This window comes from Cebidichthys violaceus, unplaced genomic scaffold (assembly GCF_023349555.1).
Source record: "Cebidichthys violaceus isolate CVI_PGR_0920_01 unplaced genomic scaffold, fCebVio1.0.p SCAF_5, whole genome shotgun sequence".
Taxonomy (NCBI): domain Eukaryota; kingdom Metazoa; phylum Chordata; class Actinopteri; order Perciformes; family Stichaeidae; genus Cebidichthys; species Cebidichthys violaceus.
The window spans coordinates 4,293,621-4,316,114 of NW_027176705.1; the positions used below are offsets into that span (position 1 = coordinate 4,293,621).

Sequence of the window (22,494 nt, forward strand, 5' to 3'; positions counted from 1 at the left end):
TTACAGAGACAAATGTGTCGGGCTTTAACTCAATAAAAAACAAGGCTTCCGGCACCAGTCCAAGTCATTATGGATTGAGTGCCCCAAAGATACAAATTTTCAATTGAGTAATCTATCTTGCCCTCATAGGAGATTGATAGGTTTTAGTAAAGAAAGCAGGGGCATATCACCTTCATTTATATCTACCATGGGACTGTGTGGGTGCAGAGCATATTTTATTATTTTATTCAAGACTGAACATCTGAAACATGTATTTAGTCATCATAAGGTTTATCATGTGGTTGTAGGGTGTTTTTAACCACCGGCTTACGCTTGATACAGCTTCCTCTCATTTTATACCAGTGTGATGCTACACTGCCACCCTGTGGCATTAAAACACCATGAAATAAAACCAAAGCAATTTCTATGCTGATGCTGCCTGTCAGTGTTTTTCAGCAGGCTTACAGTTGGCCTATATGTTCGTAAGAGGGGAACCGTTTCTGTAGAAAATGATAAAACCGTCAAACAAATCATTGAACCAGCACCAGTGGAAGCTGTAGCTGAGCTATTGTAGGCCTACTACTTAAATTGATTTCATAACATTGAGAAATCAGCACAAACAAATCTCTCAACTCAACTGCTAGACAGGCAGACCCAGACAGGTGCCAATGATTGATGGTGACAGCAATGGATGTAGTGAAGCACATCATTCTTTGATCAATTAAAACAATAATGCAATTCTTCTTCTTAAAATTATTCTCATTGCTTATGACAAATTACATCCCACTGAGTTCACTTAAATCCATTCTGTGGTGAACAAATAAAGCTAAATAACATCTGAAGGTGTCATATTAAATAATTTTTTAAACACAGAATTATATGATGGCCGTGTAAGAAAGTGTGCAACTAGGTTGCAGTGATTTACTGTTATAAGTAAAAACACAAACTTCAATCAAGTTTCATTCAAAATGTATATTGAATGCACACGCTGCACTTTTTACATATAATGCAATGTTGCAGAGCTCAACGTTCAAATATACGCCATCAGTTTGTTTTGAATGGTGATGTCATTGGAGCATGTGACCTTTTTTTTGTGGCAATTTCATTGGTTGAGCCCAAAAGAATTTGCGCTTTGGGGGCAGGACCACCGAAGCCATTTTATTATCATAACAGCAAAGGTGCAGGTGCATCAATATATATTTTTATAGTCACAGTTTTAATTTTGGAGCTCAAGTTACCATGGGGCAGTGTGGAATTACGTCATCCAAAACCGTGTTGGTTTTTCTCAATCTCATATTTTGGGTAAGAAAAACGACGTGTGTTTGAACAATGTGCAGCATCCCAGTGAGGCCAGGGATGGAGAGCATTAGCGAGCTAGCAAACTGCGCCAGAGATGCGCTGCAGTCCGCAGTGTGGCGATAAGACGAGAGCTCTGCTTTTTTAAGGCTGGATATTCACGGTCGCAAAGGCCCACTTTAGCATTCTGCTGTGAGGGGCAATAATATGAGGAACAGTAATGTGAAGGTAGCAAGCTACAGTGTGTCGGTAGCTGCCGCCCACAAGTTGTATCAATGACGTTATGCAGCAGCTGTTCGGTCCTGGAATTATGGAACTAACAGTGTTGGATTAAGATATACATGGATGTTGGATATTGCTCTATTCGGTTTATCTTTAAAAAAAAAAAAAAGACCATATCTCCTCCTAGGATGGATGAATAATGCAGAGAGAACAAGTGGCCCAGTTCACATTGCAACAGTCTCCCAAATGTGTTGTCTTTGTTTGTCAGCTTGAGATAAATATTATTTTAATGTATGAAACAATGCATATTTTATCTTAAAGTATTTGTTTTAACCGATTTCTTTATCTCTTGCCTGTATGCTATTTTACTTTGTTCTGTCTTGAATTCAATTTTGCTTTAGTGGCATGACCAGAGTTAAATACAGTATTGCAGTATTGTCAAATACTAATACTAAATAGTATTGTAAATTTGGGGGGGGACTGGGAATGCACACACTATATAACAACTAAATTACTGTACTGCACAGTACTGTATTCTATTTTAAGAAAAACAAATCATCACAAATTACAAACAGAAGAAAAGAAAATGCAGTATAAGATGTAGTTTAACAGTTGACAGATTAATATACAATAACAAATAAAGGTAAAATAAAGGTCCTCTGTGTTTCTTTGTCTGTGCTTTGTGTTTCTCTCTGCAGGCTGCAGCTGGGATTTTATGCTACATCGGAGCCTATGTGTTTATCACATATGACGACTATGACCACTTCTTTGAAGATGTGTACACTTTGATTCCTGCTATCATAATAATAGCTGTCGGGACTCTTCTCTTCATCATCGGCTTGATTGGCTGCTGTGCAACAATACGTGAAAGCTCCTGTGGTCTGGCAACTGTGAGTGTGGACTACTTCGACTTGCACCCTTAAAATCAGATGAATGCAGAGGAAGAGCATTTATTTGTCATAGGGAGCACGAGGAATACATAAAACAACATCCAATTTGGGAAACCGTTAATTAAATCGTGCTGAAAAATAATTGGCAATGTCAAGTAATCATTCTTTTGCTAACTCACGTTACTAATGAGCCTCTGAACAATGTGTCTTTGTTGTCATTTCAGTTTGCTGCCATTCTCCTGCTGGTGTTTGTAACAGAGTGTGTGGTGGTGGTGCTTGGCTACATATACAGGGCAAAGGTAAACACTGTCTCATTGCACTACATTTGTATATCTATTTGTGTGGTATTGTATTTTGTGTCTGTCTGCTTTTATATAGTTTTGGAATATATAGGTGGAAGATAACATGGATATCGTCCGTAGCATTAGGAGTTGACATTTTAGCAAAACTTAATATTTTGTTGCATAATGTTTTTGTTTCAAAACTTCCTTTGCTAGGATTAACTAATGTTGATTTGTTTAGCCACTCTCAAGTATTACAAATCCCATTGGGTAAGAGTGTTACCTAAGGGCCTACATTGTAAATTAGCTTTATAATAATGTCAAAAACTGTCCCTTAGAGACAACATATGAAATTTGCAGTCACCGAGCAGGGACAGTAACTGCTGCCGTGCTTTTGTTTTAGGTAGAAGATGAGGTGAATCACTCCATTCAGAAGGTTTACAACGAGTACAACGGCACTAACACCGATGCCCCCAGCCGCGCCATTGACTATGTGCAGAGGCAGGTAAGGAGAAAAGTCTGTTGCGGCAAACATTTGACTTTTGACAGCTTATGTGGACACCTTTTTGTAAATGTTTTGATGTACACATATTTCAGATCGTGAAACAAATTTCAAATTGTGTTCTGAGCTCCAGACTTTGATGGTTGTCCCTCTCTATTCTTCTCTATTGTCCTGTTAGCTTCATTGCTGTGGCATCCACAACTACTCTGACTGGAGGAACACGCGCTGGTTTAAAGAATCCAAGAACAACAGTGTCCCAGTCAGCTGCTGTCTGCCCAGCATCAGTAACTGTTCCGGCACTCTCACTCGACCTGCAGATCTCTACCAAGAGGTACAAACAAGAGGCTAAAACCACAGAACAAAGTTAGAGTTATGGATGCCTTTTTTTTTTTCTTCTGTGGCACAAATGGCAGTACAATGTAAAAGGTTATCTGGTGTTAGTCTTGTTTTGTTTTTTGAGAAATGTTGTTATGCCTGTGAAACTATTGTAATGTCATTCATCTTCTGTTGTAGGGTTGTGAAGCTCTGGTTGTGAAAAAGTTGAAGGAGATCATGATGTATGTCATATGGGCTGCACTCACTTTTGCATCTATACAGGTAAGGAGGAGAACTTAATTTCAATCATCAGGGAAAATAAAAAATGTATTTAGTAGAGCCAATCAGTGCAAGCAGCCAGACAGGTTCAAAACAAATCCCTGGATTTGTGATAGCATCTAAGCCACTTATTGTTGATGAATGTTAGAATACACATGCAAATTATTAGTTATTAGGTTTTACTTGATTTGTATGGTTTAAATCAGCTGAACCAAGGATGTGTATAAACCTGCCCGACTCTCGGACCGCTGATGTTGTGGATGTTGCTCAAATGGATTTTGTTATGAAGCAAATCAAGGATAGTATCTTATGGAGAAAATGGAACAGTAATCCTAAACCTAAGAAAGGACTATAGTCAGTATCACTCTGAGGTTGCTGCCTCACTGCAGAAAACACACGTAAGGCATTTTATTCCAAGACTGTGTTTAAATCAAGTCAAAAGCATGTCGATTGGGAGAATAATTAAAGCTGCAGTCGTCTCTGTCAACACAAACTGAGCTAACAGCAGCTCTGACCTAATTGTGTCAACTGATTCTTACCGTGTTTAAAAGCTCAGCATGGTTGCTGCTGACCAGGAAACCACTGCTCCCTAAGCAGCGCCGAAGACAGCGTGGTCAATCACTTAGTATTACACTCAAACATTCTCATTATAACACAGCATGCATCCTTTGTGTGTAAAAAGATGATGCTTTAACATTATCTGGTATTATTTGCTTACACAGTGTGATTTTCCATAGTAGTAAAGTGGTAAAAAAAAGAAAGTAATCCAGGAGATCAGGACGCTTGATAAGAACTAGAAAATAACTGGTCTTTAGCTCTTGCTCGTGTTGTTTTCCTGCCAAGTTTTCTGAAGAGCATAAGGACTCATATAACAGCTTTTCTTTTGTTCACTTGCTGTCTGCCTGCAGATGCTGGGCATGCTCTGTGCCTGCGTGGTGCTGTGCAGGAGGAGTCATGACCCTGCGTATGAGCTGCTGGTCACAACCAACAGCTATGCATGAGGGAGGCAGACAACCAACGAAGCACTCAATAAATCAAAAGGAGCATCACCACAGTAGATTTCAGCTGTAGTTATATAAGCTCAAGCACACCTTGCACAATTCCTGATAAAGTAGCGAACACTGGTGATGTGGTCTGGGTGGGTGGGTGCTTCAAGGGTAAACCAGTTATTTATTGACATGCTTTGTAAGTTACTGTTACTTTAAATGTTCTTTTTTTTTCTCCTTACAAATACTGAAATATTTACAGTGGCCAAAGTTGTATATGGCTAATTTACATTATCGATGTTGATGCAGAATTTCTTTTCTTTTAATGTGGCTTGATCAAACTCCCCAGTGAAGATTACGAGAAGTAATTTGGACCATAATGTGTATAAGAATGTATTTCCTTGTGTGCTAGTTTGCACTACGGCTGGAGCTCTGGAAATATTTTCTGGTAGTAAATGAAAATCTATGCTAAAAAGAACATGTACAATATTCCTAAGAATGCGGTTGGTAAGAACCAGATTTTGTGAAAATGGAAGAAACTACTTTTTACCATAGACAGAACAGATTCAGTGGTTTTATCTTTACATTTCTATTTGTGGAGCAGCTCTTTGTTTTGTCTCTCAAAACCATGTTTGGAAGAAAGAGTTCTTCATATTCACAAATATTCAGGTTGTGAATAATGTATGTTCTGTTTTGGTGTGGATGTTTCTGAATCAGGCTTCATTAGCGAGGCATTGCCAGTATATACATTGTGAATGAACCTTTTATTCTCCAGTGCTATTAGTAGGAATATTATCAGTGTTACCTGAAGACCTGTGTATCTGTAGATCCAGTTTATTACAGTCAGAGACATCCCTCCGTTTAGATTGTTAGTTATACCCCTGCTATGGAAATTATGACATTATTTTATACATTTTTGTGAAATTGTGCACCGTTTTAATATTTTTGAGCTGTTAAGTTGACCCCTAGATATTTAGCTTGTGCCGCAGAAAAAAAAACATGACAAACAAAATTGTGTATAGACTGGAGAACAGGCAGGAGACAAATAAAGTCATACATTTCAACTTGACTGTTTAATTGCCATTTCATCCACTTGGCTTTACATGGAAGTGAGTATATTAGCAGTTAAACTACACAGATAATTTGATATTTCATCAGTTGCATGAAAAATATGAGGATGTTTAAACACATAGCTACGTCATCACTTAACATATGAAAATAGTTTCCTTTTATACAAACTTTTCTGTAATTTGGTCTACCCAGCAGTCACAGATAATTCCTAATGCACAGCAGACATATAAATACAGTATTGTAACCTTCAATCTTCCCTAGCTCACAAACATACAAAAAACATTGAAGAAATGCCACATATAGAACATGAGAATTATTTTTTTTGTGTTGATAAATTTACAATCCTGCACAAAGCATGGCGTAAAACATCAACTGCTGTTACTTGTTATTATGCTACAATTTAAAGTCAGTGGCTGGATAGAGTGGTTTTAAAATGGTGTTTTAAATGGCTTTGCTCGAGAGGCCGCAGCCACCATGCGGGCCATCTCAGCTAAATATGCTCTGTAATATAACAAAGTATCTGTAATGCAATGTCAAGTGTCCCTTGTGTGGGAAAACAGCAACACACATGCCCGACGATTGTTACTCTGCTGCATTTTGATTTGCTGTTTCGCCAAGTACAGTTGTCGTCATTGGCTCGCAGGTGGCAGACGTTAGGTACTGCGGTCAACACGAATTATGTGGATTATCTTTTACAGCGCACATTTCAAAGTCTGCCTTTTGAAGAAAAACTTTAGATTAAACACCTCATGGCCAGCTAAATTAGCTAGCCAACGCTACCCAAATGGACAACGCAAACAGTGAATGGAGGAGAACAAGTACGAGTCCAGTTGGATTATCATGTTAAACTGTGTGGTAAATGTGAAACTACGTTGGAGCATTAAGGTAAATGTTAAATTGTGTAATTTGCGACTGCCGAAAAGAGCCTTGTTGATGTGCCACCACTCTATCCACCCCAAAACTCCACTGAACTTTATCTAATGTTTACTCCTGATTTATCACATCGAATAGAATGCTGAAGTCAAACAGTGCTGCTTCATTATCAATTATATTGATTATCTTTTATCAGTTATCATGATCTCTTTGTCTGGAGTCTGATGATCACAGTGCAGATCGTTGATTTAAAAAAAGAAGCTATGTTATGGTTGCAATGTAGAACCTCTCGTGCACTGCCACAATGCTTGTTGTTCTTCTATTAGCATATTAAACTTGTTTGTTCGTCAGACTCACGTTGAAAATATGACATATACTGACAAAGCAAAGTCACTGGAAGCCGTTTTCAAACGGCACCATCCAAATGTTCAACTCCGGGTAGTTTATCGGTCAGATTTTGCCCAGATAGTTTCCTGGCACCAGTCCAGTCAGTCCGTTCCTCTCCACTACCCACCAGCCGTCTTCTCCTCGTTCCAACACTCGGACCATGTCCCATCTACTGACAGACAGTTCATCCTCTTCCTGACCAGTCATCATAAACAAAGATGATAATTGTTGGTTACAAATGGGTGAAACTAAGGAGCCTTTATCACTGAAATCTCTTACCTGAATACCTACATACTCTACAATTGGAGTAATGGTACAGATATTGACACAACTTGGTTTCATGTTCAGTAACGTATTGCAAATAATACAAAATAATGTGCCGTAGTAATCACCTGGGCAGTGTATTGATAAAGTACAATGTAGCTGTCTTCATTAGCTGAAACTGTGGCCAATGATGCTGCATGCTGGAGGCCTGGTAGGGGCGCATATCCTCCATCTGAAATCTCAACTGAAGCCAGAGTGAAAGTAGGCGTTTGCAAATGCTAAATGTTAACTACTAGAGAAATAAAACATGATGTATACAACACAGCATATCGATATTTCATTCATTCGAAATGTGCAACTAAATGATGTTTCTTCAATCACACATTTATCTTTTGTTACAAATCATGGTTTTATGTTAGATTCAACGTTATAAGTAGGCCAGAATTATCAGAACAATATGAACATTCAGGTTCCCTCATGTGGCTCAAAGGTGTACTGCATATATGAATCTTAAATAAAAAACCGATGGAAGAGATTATGCAAATCTCCTGCGACCCATCTATGTGAACGATTGGCATAGAGGGTATGGTGTTTTGCAAACATACAATAGTGTTCTAGTTACATCTTAATTCCATTTGAATTGTATAAAACGTTGATTCAAACTTTCTTTTGAAATCTTATGGTAATTATTGTGGTTGTCTTTAAGCTCAAATTTAAGATCAAGCAAGCACAATTTTAAACTTCAATCCATATTCAAATAGATCCACCATATGAGCACTGCAATGTTCATTAGTCCCCTCAATGGTCTCAGAGAGATCTATCAATGGAATGCAATACTTACTCTCCCCAAAAGGTGTCATGGCTGATGGTGAGTTTTGAAGACTGTCGGCACTGATATTCACAGAACTTGTGAGAAGGGGATCAGAGCACCTGCATGATCCAGGTCAGGGTAGATATTTAGGATATACACAGAAGTGTTTTGATCAACAGACAATTAGGTCTAAATAACATCTGCATTTGATCTTTCACATTGTCGAAAAGAAGATTTTCTTTTTGTAGTTTAAAATGGAGAAAGGTACTGAAGAAAGATGAACCAGGAGGAGACAGCGTTTTCTTACTGCCACAACAACCTGGCAGTATTCATGTGTTATACCCTTTACCCTAGGTTGTACAGTTTATTTGTTTATTTATTTTGCAGGGACAATGCACACCCATCAACAGTGAAACTGTAGGTGAGCCAGAGTTAGCCAGAGAGGCTAGTTTTCATCTGCTGTCCCCGGCCAGATGTTCAAAGGCTGCCTCAAAATTACAAAACTTCAAATAAAATGGAATTCAAATTCATAACGATGCTGTCTTCTCCTGATTCCTCCTCCGATGTGGATCGTGTCAGACCTCATCATCACATCATCTTCTCCTACTGCGAAATGAGCTTGGCCGTTGCTGTCCCGGGATGTCTCCGTCGGGTAGAAGCTCTCAAACAGTATGGGCTCTGTGTGGGGAAAAGAGAAACGGCTTCTTTGAGAAGTGAGGTCAGGTGTGGCTTCCTGTCTTTGTGGTCACTGAAAGAGAGAACCTTCTTTCACTTCTCTCCTTAAGTTTGTAGTTTTCTCTGAAGGGTAAAGGACAATCTGCACATTGAGCACTCTCCTACCTGGAGGCCTCGTTCCTGTGCTTTTCATCCCTATGAAATAGTTGTTGTCTGTGGTGATGTCACACTGTTCCAGTTGCTTCCTCACCTCCTCGATAAACTGAAAAACAAGAGGCAATTCCTTCGAATTGTACACTTCCTGTATAACATTTTTGTGGTTCAAGACTTTCATTTCAATGTTATCCATGCAAAAATCAAATGAGGAAGAAAAGCATGTATGAAAGATGCTTTCAAAATCATCCACCAAATTTGAGACTTGGGGCTGCACTAATCTGCACGCTAACCTCAGTATGCTAACATGCTCACAATGACAAAGCTGTTGTTTGGAAGGTAGCAGGTAGAAGGTTAGCATGCCAACATTAGCTAATAAGCACATCCTCTTGGGACCATTGTTTTTAATGACCAAGCTGTCATTAAAAACAAGCGTTTAGGCCTCACTCCAAGCTGAACCCAGAGGGTTAATGGTCAGTTCATCCCAAAATCAAAAATACATTATTATTCTCTTACCTGTAGTGCTTTTTATCAAACTGCATTGCTTTGATGTGAATTGCCTATTTTTTTTTTAGATATCTGCCATACAGATGTATGCCTTCTCTTGAATAAAATATGACTATATGGCACTTGACTTGCTCAAAAGGCCAAAAAAATACATTTGAAAACTGCAATTTATCTTTCCAGAAATCATGACCCTATTACTCAAGATAATCCACAGACCTTGAGCAGTTTCAAGTAGGTATTATTTCCTTTCAACCATAGCTCTTGAAACTGCGGTATAGTCCCATTATGTTCCAGAGAAGGCCGAAATCTCTACGACTGATATCTCCAAACTAGGCAACTCACAAAACAATCTATATTGATAAATAGCACTACAGGTAAGAGGAAAAATATGTATTTTGTATTTTGGGTTTGTATCCATTTAAATATATTTAACGTAAGAAATTAAGCTCACCTCATCATCTTTGACACACTGCATGGAGAAATGATTGCAGTGGTCCCAGAGGGAACACCTGAGCATGCTGATGCGATCTCCCTCCAGTTGCTGGAACACCTGAGAAACATAGTACACTGCTGGTTTCTACTGTACCAAAGTTCATATCACTGACTTAAAAAAACTTGATTCCTTTTTGTTCTTTACCGCTTGTTATGCTGCATTAGTGCAAACTGGCAGTATCATCTGAATGTATTAGGAATGACTGATGTGCCAATTGTGTAAATGTAAAATGAAAAAGCATAACGGATCTCAACTTTGAAAAAGTTACTTTGTGGTTGTGAGTTTGCAGTTCCATTTTTAGCATGCACAGGATCTGTATTTCCTCATTGGTCAGTAGAAAGGTGCTGTGAGAGGAACCATACTTTCAGATAAAGGGGACCTGGTGTGAGGTCTAGTCTTTGTGGTTAGAAGCCCTCGTTCTGGTTTATGATGTAATATAGGTATATAGTCCCCAGTACCTCGCAGGTGCTTTTGTGCGTTTCTTCCCAGTCCTGGCGAACACTTTCTAGCTGAACAATATTTGTAAAGTACAGCTTCTCTGTGAGAGATTGCAGTATTATTATAGATGGTTAGAGTTAGAAATGAAACACAGCAACAAACACAAATGTATTAGAAAAATCATGTACAGTGCAACCTTTTTCTAAATTCATATAATCTGTGATGGCTGTATTGAAAAATGTCATGAATACCGACATAAACTTTACAGGTTAAATATAGAAATTATAGAAAGGAAACATGATTCTGGGTCATACCTGCTTCATTGGCTGCCTGTCTGCATTGCTTTGCCCTGTGACGCATCTGTGAAAAAAGTATTACACAGGAAGTGACATGCATGACAACTGTGACAAGCTCTCATCACAAACTGGAGAGAATTCATCATATTAAAACATCATCATCATAACATTATCAGGCTAAAGCATGTTAGACCTGTTGAAAAGATGTCTATAGCCCTTGAATATAATCAGAGTCATTTGGGGATATGCGAAAGATTGAATGCACGTGATAACAGTAACGGCAGCTCATGAACATACTTTAGTTCCTCCTTGCTATAATTGCAGAACGGTCCCACCACTAAACTTGCAGTTTGGGGTGCAAAGCCGAATGTCTAAATGAAAGTCTGTATTTGAATTCCTTAAAACCTCCAACTGGCCTGACATTACTCTTATAGTGAGGTAGCCAATTTAGTTAATATACCTTTTCTGAGTTTTTGGATGCAACAGTTGCCTTCTCAGCCCCCTGTTCTGCCTCGTCCGCCTCTCTGCATCTCAGCTCATAATTCTTCTTAGACTGTAAGAGACAGAAACAGAAACTAGAGTTCCAAGAGCTGTGTCATGTTTGCTCTTTATGCCAATGATGAGCATATATACAGCATGCCATCAAATCAGTGTCTCAACAATGACAAAAAAAGTCATGTTTGATTTCTGGATTAAATGCAAAATGTAACAATTGAAATGCTATCAGCTTTGGCTGTTACTTACTTCCACGGTCCTCTTGTACAAAGAAACCTTTTTCTTCTGAACCTTCTCCATGATGCTTTGGAACTATATGGGGAATGAGAATGGTCAAACTTAAAATATGTATTGTATTCATCTACTGTATATTCTTTTGATACCCACAGTTACTAACTGTAAAAAGTTATTTCTAATTGATCTTGATCTAAATGGAAATTCTGAAATAACTTGTTCAGCTGACTGGAATTTTGTTATCAATGTAGGAATTCTAGTGGTGATGCATTACTTACGATTCCTTAGCTTTGTAAATATGAATTGACCTTAGGGATACATACAATCTGCACTCGAGTAGAGAAGAATAGAGACAAGCTAGAGAAAGCCATCAAACCTCACATATGTTCATCAGGGCAGTGAAACCTCATCTCTATATTTGGGCATAATAAGTCAGTTGTTAAACACAAATGGCCCAGTACCTTCTTCCTCTGCTCTTTCTGCCGTTCTCTGAATGTCTCAATCTTTTTCACCTCCTCTTTCAATATATCGGACAGCTGGATGTGAAAGTTACCAATGTTCTCGATTTCTGCAGCCAAAAACCGCAAAATTAATAAATTCTACACATTATAGACACAAAAAAAACACCAGCAAGTACTTTTGTTTCATTTGTCCATGGCTAGATAAACTTACGTGTTTTTAATAGTTCAAAGGATGCTCTCAAGGTGCTGGAAAAAACAATGCACATTTAGGATCAGAAATAAATGAGAGAAAGCTCAGTGCAACTTAAATGTCTGACTGCTTGTGACAGGACAGGAACAGGAAATCTGGCAACATATAGTGACCCACTGTTGCTGCAGTAGGTTGCATACACATACACACACAATCACACACACAGCTACTCTTTTTTTTCCTTTCTATTTCTGTCTCACAGACATAGATTTTTTGCTTGCTTTCAAAAGAATATATGACTCATAGACTCCTGACTGATGTTTCATATGTTGTGAGTCAGTTTCAATCAGCACTAAACTCATCATATTGTCATTTCAACAAAATAAATATGTGACCCTTTTTCTAATATGTCTTACTTATACACCAAGTGTACAGTATGTGTGTACAGTACACAATGTTTAATTAAGTCAATGTATTTACCTGATCTCTGAGTGTCCTCCTACTTTGCGAGCAATAGTCACCAGTTCCTTTCCATACTTCTCCTCTGCTAGTGTCCTGTGAAGTATGAACACAGATGCATCACACTGGAGCCCAGAATTAGTATTTACTTATAAAACTGAACAGTGTTTTTCTTGTCCTAACAAAAGAGACGCATTACGCTTCACTGTAGTTTGTTGTGATATGCTGTCATCATTTACCATCATTACTTTTATTATATTGGATTACATGTTGAGGTTTACTGCATATGACTTAAGTACTTTATTATCATTTGCTATATCCAGTATTTGTGGTGGTGCTGAATATTTTTGCTGCACAGATGTTAATCTATTGGGATGCAAAGCAGCGGTGGGACTAACTGAACACAGGTGTGACTGATTACATGCTCTCATGGTCTCATGATAATAAAAACTCCAGTAGCCTCAATTATTTGCAGAGTAACCCAGTTGTTTTGTCTTTATGTGGAGAACTGGCCCTTACTGGAAAAAGCTATATTTACTGTTTTCTATCCATGTTATGGTAACATAACTACACAACAATCACAAAAAATGGAACTTCCCAAATCCCCAAGTTTCGTTTTTCAGTTACGGAGATACAGGCTGACACTACCTCATCTTTAAAAGCTCCTCCACATCTTTGCACATTTGCTTTCCATCTTGCAACCTTTGGATTATAGCGTCGTACCCTGCATGACAGGTGAAATTGGACCCCTGTATTTAAAAGACATAGAACAAGCTTAGTGAAATACTGCAATGAACAGCATTGCTCAACAACTGTTGCAACATGTTCTTGAGTCAATCCTGGACTCACTTTGTGGTAAAAATGCAGAACTAGCATTTAGCAAAAATAGTATGTATGACATGGCAACATTATCAGTACTTCATGAAACTGCCACTCAAAGAGTAGAACAGATTTGACAGTAAGTAGATCGACACAGATGGACCTTGTGGCACAAAGTTTGGGGGTATTTATGAACTGTAAAACTCGTCAATATTGTCTTTGTTAGGTGATACAAAATTGCCAGAACTTTTATTTCATAACATGTTAAATTTGAAGTCTACACTCTATTCTGCAGACTTAAACTAGCCAACATGTACTGGTAATCAAGGGGTTTGATTTTGTAGGTAATTTTGATTATCTGCAAAATGAATAAACTAAATTGTAGTTTACTCAACATGTGAATTCTACATAAAAACATTTAACATAAATGATTGTATGACTGCGAAGACACCAATGAACTTTCAGTTTTCAAGAACAAGGACAACCACAGCAAAGCACGAGAGCACAAAAACAGACTTACCCAGAACGCATCTTTAAACATCAAAGGAGCCATCTCACTTGTTACGTCCATGAACTGAACACAGTTGCTTTCCTCAGAGTGAACTTCTTTTACTTCTTTCTCTCTCAAGTTAATCGCTCACCAACAACCTGAAAACATATTTGAAGGCCGAGTAAACTGTTCAAACGGTGAGTGGCCTGAACGTCAGAGAGTCATTTTGAAAGAGGAAGAGCTTCTGTCCTATGATGTCACTGACCACAGTCAGCTCAGCCCATGTGTGAGACAGCATCTCTTTCACTATCATTTGGTGTACAAGGCTGAATGTCTAGTTTAAAGGTTTTGTAAGGTTTTGTCAAACACAACAGACAATGATATATACTGTATCTGCTTGGATAATATTATCTATATGTCTTTGTGTTTGATATAATCTGTTAGCAGGTGAACATTTTATTTGTGGTTTGGTCATTTAGTGACAAACTTAGTCATACAGTGTAGTTTCAGTCTCAGCTTCAGATGGCTGGCAAGCACCTAGAGTGGCTGTGTTATATAATAAATACAACATCATTTTTATGTTATATTATTCAAATTATTATCATACTTTATCAATATGTTGGCACGTTTATATAATAAATAAATATCTCCAAAAGATGTGTTGTGACAGACAAACATTTTCATCCCACTGTTGTCTTGCACGTTCCTGTGATGAACACAAGGGGGAGACACAGACCTTTCCAAAAACTATCAAACAGCCCTAAGTATTACATGGGATCAAACCTTCCCATCAAGGAGTCAGTCGTTCTCGAATCTCCACGGGGGGTCGGAGATAAAATCCCAAATCTCTCAATCCAGTTGAGATGAAAACAAATCTGTGCCTCGGGCATCTTTCCGGGAAGATATGGAGACACGTGAATGTGAACCTAGAAGTGTATTATTGATTTTCAAAGTGAGGAGATGGACAGGCTGTGGTGTCTCTCACCCGTCACTCAATGAAATGTGTGAAAATCTTTGGCTCTCTCATGAAGCTGGGGGATCATTCACACACCTAACGACATAAAGGTTGTTAAAGGGACAGTTCTAATCAATACAGCCAACTGAGAATAATGGAGTGTCGTCTTTTGCTGTTATTTGTTTTATATTTATGTCTTTTAAAAAAATTATAAAGCACTCTGAGGAGCAATTCGTATATTGCACCGGCCAGAGATATGTTTGATTTATTGATTGATTGGACAGACAGATCTTTTTTTGGATGATTTATTCAAGAGCTACAATGCTGTCCTGTGAAAACCATTTACCCACAAGTTTTCATCAATTAATTAAAAACTGGTCTGTGTACCTTGTGACAATACATTTTTCTGATTATTCAATTGGTTTTTAAAATGTTTGTTGGCCTTTACCGTAGGAAGTTTAATTTTCTAGCCAGCTAGCCATCCTTCTGGAGTGGCCATTTTGATTTTAACTATTCAGTTTTCCCATTTGGAAACATTTGCCAGTTTAAGTTAGGATAATGCTCCCAGATCAAGGATCCCAGCAAGTTTTCAGCAAGTCGGTGGTGCTTGGCCTTCGCTGTGACCCCGTTTGAGGCCTCTAATGGAGGGACAAGCTCTGGGAATCAGCTGTGCTGCCAGGGTCTGAGCACACTATCACACACCAGGGTTTCAGCGCGCACTCACACACAAATACACTTAAGTTTCCTTCCCTCTCTCACTCGTTTTCTCTCTCTCTCTCCCTCACACTCCCTGGAGTGGCAGTTATTGAACTGTGACAAACGAGCTGTGTCAGACCAGCCCCCCTACCTGGGGGATTGGCTAAATGACCTTTCCATTACCCAACCACTGCTGTATTCCCCCTCTACAGATAGAATTACATACACAGCCACAAAGCCCATTTGCTAGGACCAGTGTCAACGTCGCTGCCATTAGCCACTACATCTTTCTGTGCTTTCTCATTATAATTCTTTTTTATTTTAATCCTGCAGATCAATTTATCTGCAAAAACTTGCATTATTTATATTTATTTTGTGTGCCTATATTCCTCTCGGAAGCGGGGCTCTGGACCATGTGAGCATGCTAAGTGATAAACGTGATGCCAGAAGCTGCTTTTGTCCGGTTGCTTTGGTTTGTGCTTTAGTGTGGGTTATTTCTGGTGTGTGTGTGTGTGTGTGTGTGTGTGTGTGTGTGTGTGTGTGAGTGTGAGAAGGAGAGTGCCACTGGTCCGCAGAGTGTTTGACTTAACTGTTTTTCACACATTCTCCAACCTCCATACTTGCTAATCCCCTGTTGACCACTGGCGCTAGCCTTGAATCTCGCCACATACTTTAAGGAACAGGTCTGAGGAGAAGAATGAAAGAGGGATGAGAGGAGTAGAGTGGAAAGGTTAAAAGTGGATGAGGAGTTCAGAGAGAGAGAGGGGGCGAGGATTGGCAAATAGGGTACAAGAGAAGAGGGATGAAGTAAGGAAGAGAATGCAGAATCTGGGGGAATGTGAAGGAGAGAGAAGGAAAAGTCAAAGAAAAGAGAGGCTCCGAACTGAACAGGACAGAGCGCAGTCTTTAGCTGACTGTTGCTGCTGCCTGTTGGATAGGAATGCAATGAAGTGAGTCCTTGGGAATTAGTGGGAACCTGTTAGGAAGCTGACAGATGGAGAGCTAATGATGTGTAGGCACAAGGGCAGGGCCTGTAGTTGCTAGTGAGACAATCTGTAGTGGCTGTCATAATACAGCTGAAAACCAACAGCTGAGGGAGGAGGAGGAGGAGAGGAAAGAGCAGAATCACGCTAACCCCAGAGAGCGAGCCGGGGGCCTCTCTAACGTTTGATCCTGGTCTGGCTTTGAATGAAACATTTATTAGCTGTCTTAATCCTCGGCATTACTGCTAAGAACTCCGATGTTAATCAATTTGATCCTCATGTTTCCGTTCTTCTGCTAGTCTGTTGATGTGATTCTCTGGACACTGGGATGAAGGCAGTATGGGCACACATACACGCATGTCTAGCATGCACGATTGTGTGGATTGTCCGTTGTATAAATAATTGAATCGGCACTGATCACATAATACAATCACGGCCATGTTTCTTTTTATTTGATGATCTCAAAATGCCCTGAGATGATTGCATGTAGGTGCACTTCTATAAGTTTGGTGAAAGAAATCATGTGGGGAAAGGGGTTGTGTGTGTGTGCTTGCGTGTATGGAAGTGTGTGTTTGTGCATTTGAGTCAATGTGTACCGGTAGTGACCCCTGTAAAAGGGATGCGTGCCACAGGCAATTCCCCCTTCGTCCTGCTCCTCTCTCCATCCCCCACACGGTCCCTTCAACAGACTGGCTTTTGGTGTTACACTAATTTGCCCAGTGGCCATTCTCTCCACTGGGACGCACCCTGTCGTCCTCACCTGCCCCCATGTCCTCTCTTTTTTCTTGCTCTCTTTACTTACACCTCCTGACCATCTTCCTCCCCTCTCGGTTTTTTTCACTTCCATACTCCCCTTCTCTCTGTGTCATCATCCTCCATTCTCCTCTCACCTTCTTCATACTCTCCTCTTCTTTCTCACTCCCTCTTTTGCTCTCACTCTTCTTCTCTCCAGCCTCCGCATGTTTCTAGTCCCACTAGTCTCTCATGACCTGGCCTTTTACCATCACATGCTGCTTACTTGAGTGTGTGCAAATGTGCATACTTGTGCACCTGTGTGTGTGTGTGCATGTGTGCGTGTGTGTGTGTGTGTGTGTGTGTGTGTGCTTTTGCACTATGCACTTGCATTGTTTGTCCACGTGTGTGTTGCAAAGGCCGAGAGAAAAGACTGCTAATTTGCTAAGTGGTTTCATTCATCTGACAGAGGACTGAGATTCTGCTTGGCTTCACTCCTCTGATCCAGGCCTTAAGGGGAGTTGAAACCTGCCCCGATGCAGGCCAACGCGCGGCCACTTCATCTGGACGGGTGCCATTCTTTGCTTTGTAGTTTCTTCTTCAAAGAGTACAAATGGATTTTTTTTAAGAGTGTGTCTATGCGTGTGTGCAGGTTTGGTTTATATTTGCTCAGTGGAAGATAATGGATTGTGTGTGTCTGTGTGTGTGTGTGTGTGTGCTTGCACATACTGACCTTTTGTTTGTTAGGTTCAAAGGGCTATAAAGTGGAAAGTGGCCTGTGATTTGACATACTGATAAAAGGTATCCGGTTTATTTTCTGTGATTCCGAGTGAATATGTTCCATCTTAAGGTGTCCGCCGCTATCTCATTCATACAGACACAACTTTTAACTTGCCCTACAAGATAATTAAGGATTTTTCAAATAAACTAAATTGTGACTCAGGTTTGACATTACCGTCCACAGCCTTTTTCTGAATGAAACCACACCAGAAATAATAATCTTTGACTAATTGAAGTGTAATTATTTGTTCAAAACTACTAAAGGTTTACAAAATGAAGCAGTACTTATTCTTTTATTTAACTGAAAAAAATATTCATGATACTTTTATCATACTTGTTTATTTACTATAATTTTGTATTCAAAACATGGTGGCAGTTCCAACTCTTTTGAAATACAGCAAGTATTTTTTAATATAAGCCAAATGCTGAGATATTGCACATTTTACTGGTTTTACATATCAGATTTAGAACGTGGAAGAGCAATGCATAAGTATGTGCCACGTCTTGATTTTCATGACTTGATTGAGTTTAAATGGGGTACTGAGGGTATTTAGTATTAAACTGTCCTTAAGTTGGTGGATTAACAATAGACGAAAGGACTGGTAAAAAAAAATCAGCATAGGTGGAGATATCCTGACTTTTAATTCTTAATATGAGTAAAACAACACTAGTTAGTGTCTTTCATTGGACCCTGTCTGCCTCCTAAATGCCCATTTCTTTCAAATCCCACTGTTTGTGAGAAAGGCTTTTTGTCAAAAAAATGAAGTCTCAAGCCCTTGTGGAGAAAGCTCTGATGGTATCATCAGGGTTTTATTTTGAAACTTTAGAAAGCTCCCTCCAGAGCCACACAAATCAGATGAAGTATGCACCTTTTAGTCATAGTATGTATAATTCATGTGTAAAATTGAAGTGGCCCATAGACTGTTTTTTGCTTTTTCTGCTTAAACACTTAATAATTATCCTGTGTCTTGTTTTTGTATTGTCACCCTGTACACTTAATACTGTGAGAGTGGCATGAGTAAACTTGAACCCTGAGAACATGCATAAATGAACAGCAGGTGGGGCTGTCGAGTTTCTAAAATTGCTGTTTCTTGCCTCACAAGTCTCTTCATCCACATTCTTTATGTTTTCTGTTCAGTTTCACAGTTAATGGTGAGGCCTTCTCAAGGAAATTATCACTGGCTGCACCGCTGCTCATCCAACACAAACAGGCAGCCTGTTAACACAGTCTAAACTGCTCACAGACAGTATTGTCAAAAAACAAAGAAAAACCCCCACAAAGGATACAGTCCATTTTTTTTCATTCTTTATCAGACCGATCTCAGCAAAGCTCTGCATCACTGCATCACTGTTTGATTCACACCTGGAAGCTTAACGTTAAATGATTGTTTCTCCACTGCTTTTTAACGGTGTCTTTCAAAATTAACAAAAAACCTTGGGGAAGTTGTTTGTAAACCACTTTAGGAAATCACTAAATATTTTCATTTACAGCTTTCTTACACTCTTTCAAACTTTTGAATATTTTTTTTATGCATGGACATTAAATACTCCTTACAATCCTATATGAATTAATATTTCAGGAGACCTCCTATGGTCTAGCTTTGTGGGATATATGCATTTTAGTCAGTTTTCTGTAAACAACGGTGAGAGATCACAACTGCCTACATTTTTGACTTAATTACTTCTTGCATCAGCTGATGGCTGATAGAAGACAACTAAATTGAAGTTCAGTTCACAAACCTCATGCTGGAAATGGGCTGATGGTGCAATGAGTAATTTGTTGCATACAGATGTAGGACTTGTAAAAGGGCTGCATGAGCGGCATTATGTGACAGTTTGTCTTTGATGTTGTGTTGCTGTGTGCAGTGCAAGGTTGGTTGTTGGTGATCCGTCAGACACTTTATTGCCTTGGTAAAACCGAGGACAGCACAGGCTGCATTTTACAGTATTAGAGTTGCCTCGGTTATCTAGCTGTTCTTGTCTTTACCTCTGTCCCAGGCTTATTGCCTTCTTTTATCCAGCTAGCAAAATATATGACTGAACAGCTAATTCAGAATTGAATGTTGTGTGTAACAGGGATAGTATACTTAATCATTTTTGTTTTGAGGTAATTAGAAAGATTCTTTCAGAATCACAATCAAGTAAAGGATGACTATGTTGATTATGAATATCCATATCTTAACTTAATATACACTAACATTTCAAAATAACTCATTATTATGTGAATCTCCGTGTATCTTTAATGGTCATGGTGTGGTGTCAAACCAGTAGTCACAGTAGTCATTTCCAACCAGTACCACTGTAAACGTTTCCAGTGCCTCCACCAAAGTGACAATTGGTAGTGTATTTGTGGGTGTTTATAAACACACAGACACACACATTCACAAACATATTCACACATCCTCAACAAAAGACAAATGATCCTGGCCTCCTGGTCTCCTGGCCTGTAACCAAAACTAACTACCACTACTGTGGTGAGAAACTGAGACAACGTTTCTCACCACAAAGTCACACAGTATATGGGAGATTACCAAACTGTCTTTAGTTTTAATTCCCCACAAACTCAGTGTGTCATCAAACTGCTTTAATCTCACATGTACCATGGTACAACAGTATGAAGAGATCAGATATTCAATAAGTTTTGAAATAATCTCCATTTCCACAAGATATGTCGCTCTTAGTGTGAGCGTGGCTTCATCCAGGCGTGTTTGTTTGTGCATGCAGGCAGGCAGGCAGGCCCAGGTATTGCAGTTACAGTGGTGTTGTGCTATGCGGTGGTGTGCATGATTATCGACCAGCGTGTCATGCAGGATAAGGCCCAGTGTGCCTCTGTTGACTGCTTTGCGGTCAGCACTGCAGGGAGCAGGATTGTGGTTAGCCTACAGACAGCCAAGGATGTGTAAGAAGATCAGCTGTGTGTGTGTGTGTGTGTGTGTGTGTGTGTGCGCACGCAGGGTTTGTCTTGTACTACCGCTGTGCCCTTTGTGTTTTCTTCATGCTTTGTATCTATGACTGCATATAATTTCTATCTTATTACTTCTCTAACCTCTGTCTTTATTTTGTATCTCTGATCCTTCTTCAGCTATTGTTGTCTTCTCTGCCATTTACACACAGACACACACACACACACACACACACACACACACTAACACACATACGCTTTTACCGTTGAGCCTTTGGGAAGTGCCTTAGGCCTCAAACAAGCCACCAACTACTAATGGCCCTACTGAGTGCGTGAGGGGATGTACCTCTGCCATAGCGCATACTTAATATGCAGCAAAATGTTTTCAACCAGTCACCTTACTGCTTGACTGACTGAGTCTTCAAAGACAAAATGTATAGTATGTGATACTTCTCCTTCTCCTTCTTTTACTTTGTACTGTTTGTCTTAGTTATTTCCTTATTGGTTTGGCTAAATTTCTCTTGCTTGCCTCTTGTCATGCTCACACACAACACACACACACACACACACACACACACACACACACACACACACACACATGCACACATGCACACTATCGCCCTCTCACTGCAGTGGCCGCGGATGTGTGCAGGAGTTGGGCCCCGTGGCGGGAGCTAATGGATGTCTCTCATAAATGGCAGGGGCTTTGCGCAGTGGAGGCAGAGACGCAATTTTTGCCATGCTCTGATTCTTCCCTGTCCCGATGATAGCACCATTCCAGAGAGCTTCATCAATTCTTCATGAAGCCCAGCGCTAAACACAAACAATATCTGACGGAGCTTTGCCACAGGCATGCTCCGAGCACACCTCCATTTTCTCTATCCCCTCTCAGTATGTTTTGCAAGCCTCAACAGTTTCAATACGGTCGTGGTGGAATGGGGACATCTCATTCGACATCAAGTCGATTGTTTGATGTGATGTATTTAACCGTGGCTGTGCTCGGTTCTTGTCGTAACACACTGAAACTATTGATTGTGGCTATGTAAGTGTTATTACACTTTTGTATGTTTTCAGCATGCATGAAAGTAGAAGCTCCGCCGATCTGTTTTTAAAAAAAACTGAATGTAGTCTAGAGCTGCTTGCACTCACCTCTGGTATAAAGATGCTGAACCACACTATGAACTTAATCCTAACTTAATTTACATAAAACCATGCCCACTGACGGAGCAAACAAATTAACATTTTAATTGAATAAACACCTTGTGTGCACACATTTCATTGGACAAATATTCATCCATGACTGATCGCAATTCTAAACTGATAGCCGTATGGTAGTGTAGTCTGCTTGTCTGTAGATACAAGCTATAGCAATACATCCTACAAAGCATGAGCTTGTTCATCTGCTATTCGGAATGAATCATAATTTGAATGGTGTCAAATTCTATTAACATCATTACCTTGATGATACAAAATGACAGATGTCCTCTGTGTTTTTAGTAACATCAGCAAAAATGTCAGCATAAGCTCAGTTATGCTTCTTTTTCTTGACATTCAAGTCATAATTAATGAATTTGTTTGAA

At 39.5% G+C, this 22,494-nt stretch overlaps 2 protein-coding genes across 2 annotated transcripts; one reads left to right on the forward strand and one right to left on the reverse strand.

The window, feature by feature from the left end:
- The first annotated feature begins 1,115 nt into the window (after window positions 1–1,115).
- Window positions 1,116–5,814, forward strand: LOC137887443 (tetraspanin-3-like). The gene is made up of 7 exons (XM_068730433.1): window positions 1,116–1,281; window positions 2,196–2,387; window positions 2,612–2,686; window positions 3,072–3,173; window positions 3,349–3,501; window positions 3,684–3,767; window positions 4,673–5,814. Exons 1-7 carry the CDS (start codon window positions 1,219–1,221, stop codon window positions 4,763–4,765), a joined length of 762 nt encoding a protein of 253 aa, XP_068586534.1. The 5' UTR covers window positions 1,116–1,218; the 3' UTR covers window positions 4,766–5,814.
- On the reverse strand, window positions 5,805–14,077 carry LOC137887442 (proline-serine-threonine phosphatase-interacting protein 1-like). Its single transcript, XM_068730432.1, has 15 exons — window positions 13,897–14,077; window positions 13,206–13,306; window positions 12,579–12,653; window positions 12,120–12,154; window positions 11,909–12,015; window positions 11,463–11,525; window positions 11,179–11,271; window positions 10,737–10,782; window positions 10,443–10,522; window positions 9,943–10,041; window positions 8,997–9,093; window positions 8,738–8,834; window positions 8,187–8,275; window positions 7,474–7,589; window positions 5,805–7,276 (listed from the first exon to the last, which is right to left on the reverse strand). The coding sequence occupies exons 1-15, from the start codon at window positions 13,945–13,947 to the stop codon at window positions 7,145–7,147; spliced, it is 1,281 nt and encodes a 426-aa protein (XP_068586533.1). The 5' UTR covers window positions 13,948–14,077; the 3' UTR covers window positions 5,805–7,144.
- Window positions 14,078–22,494: the final 8,417 nt, after the last annotated feature.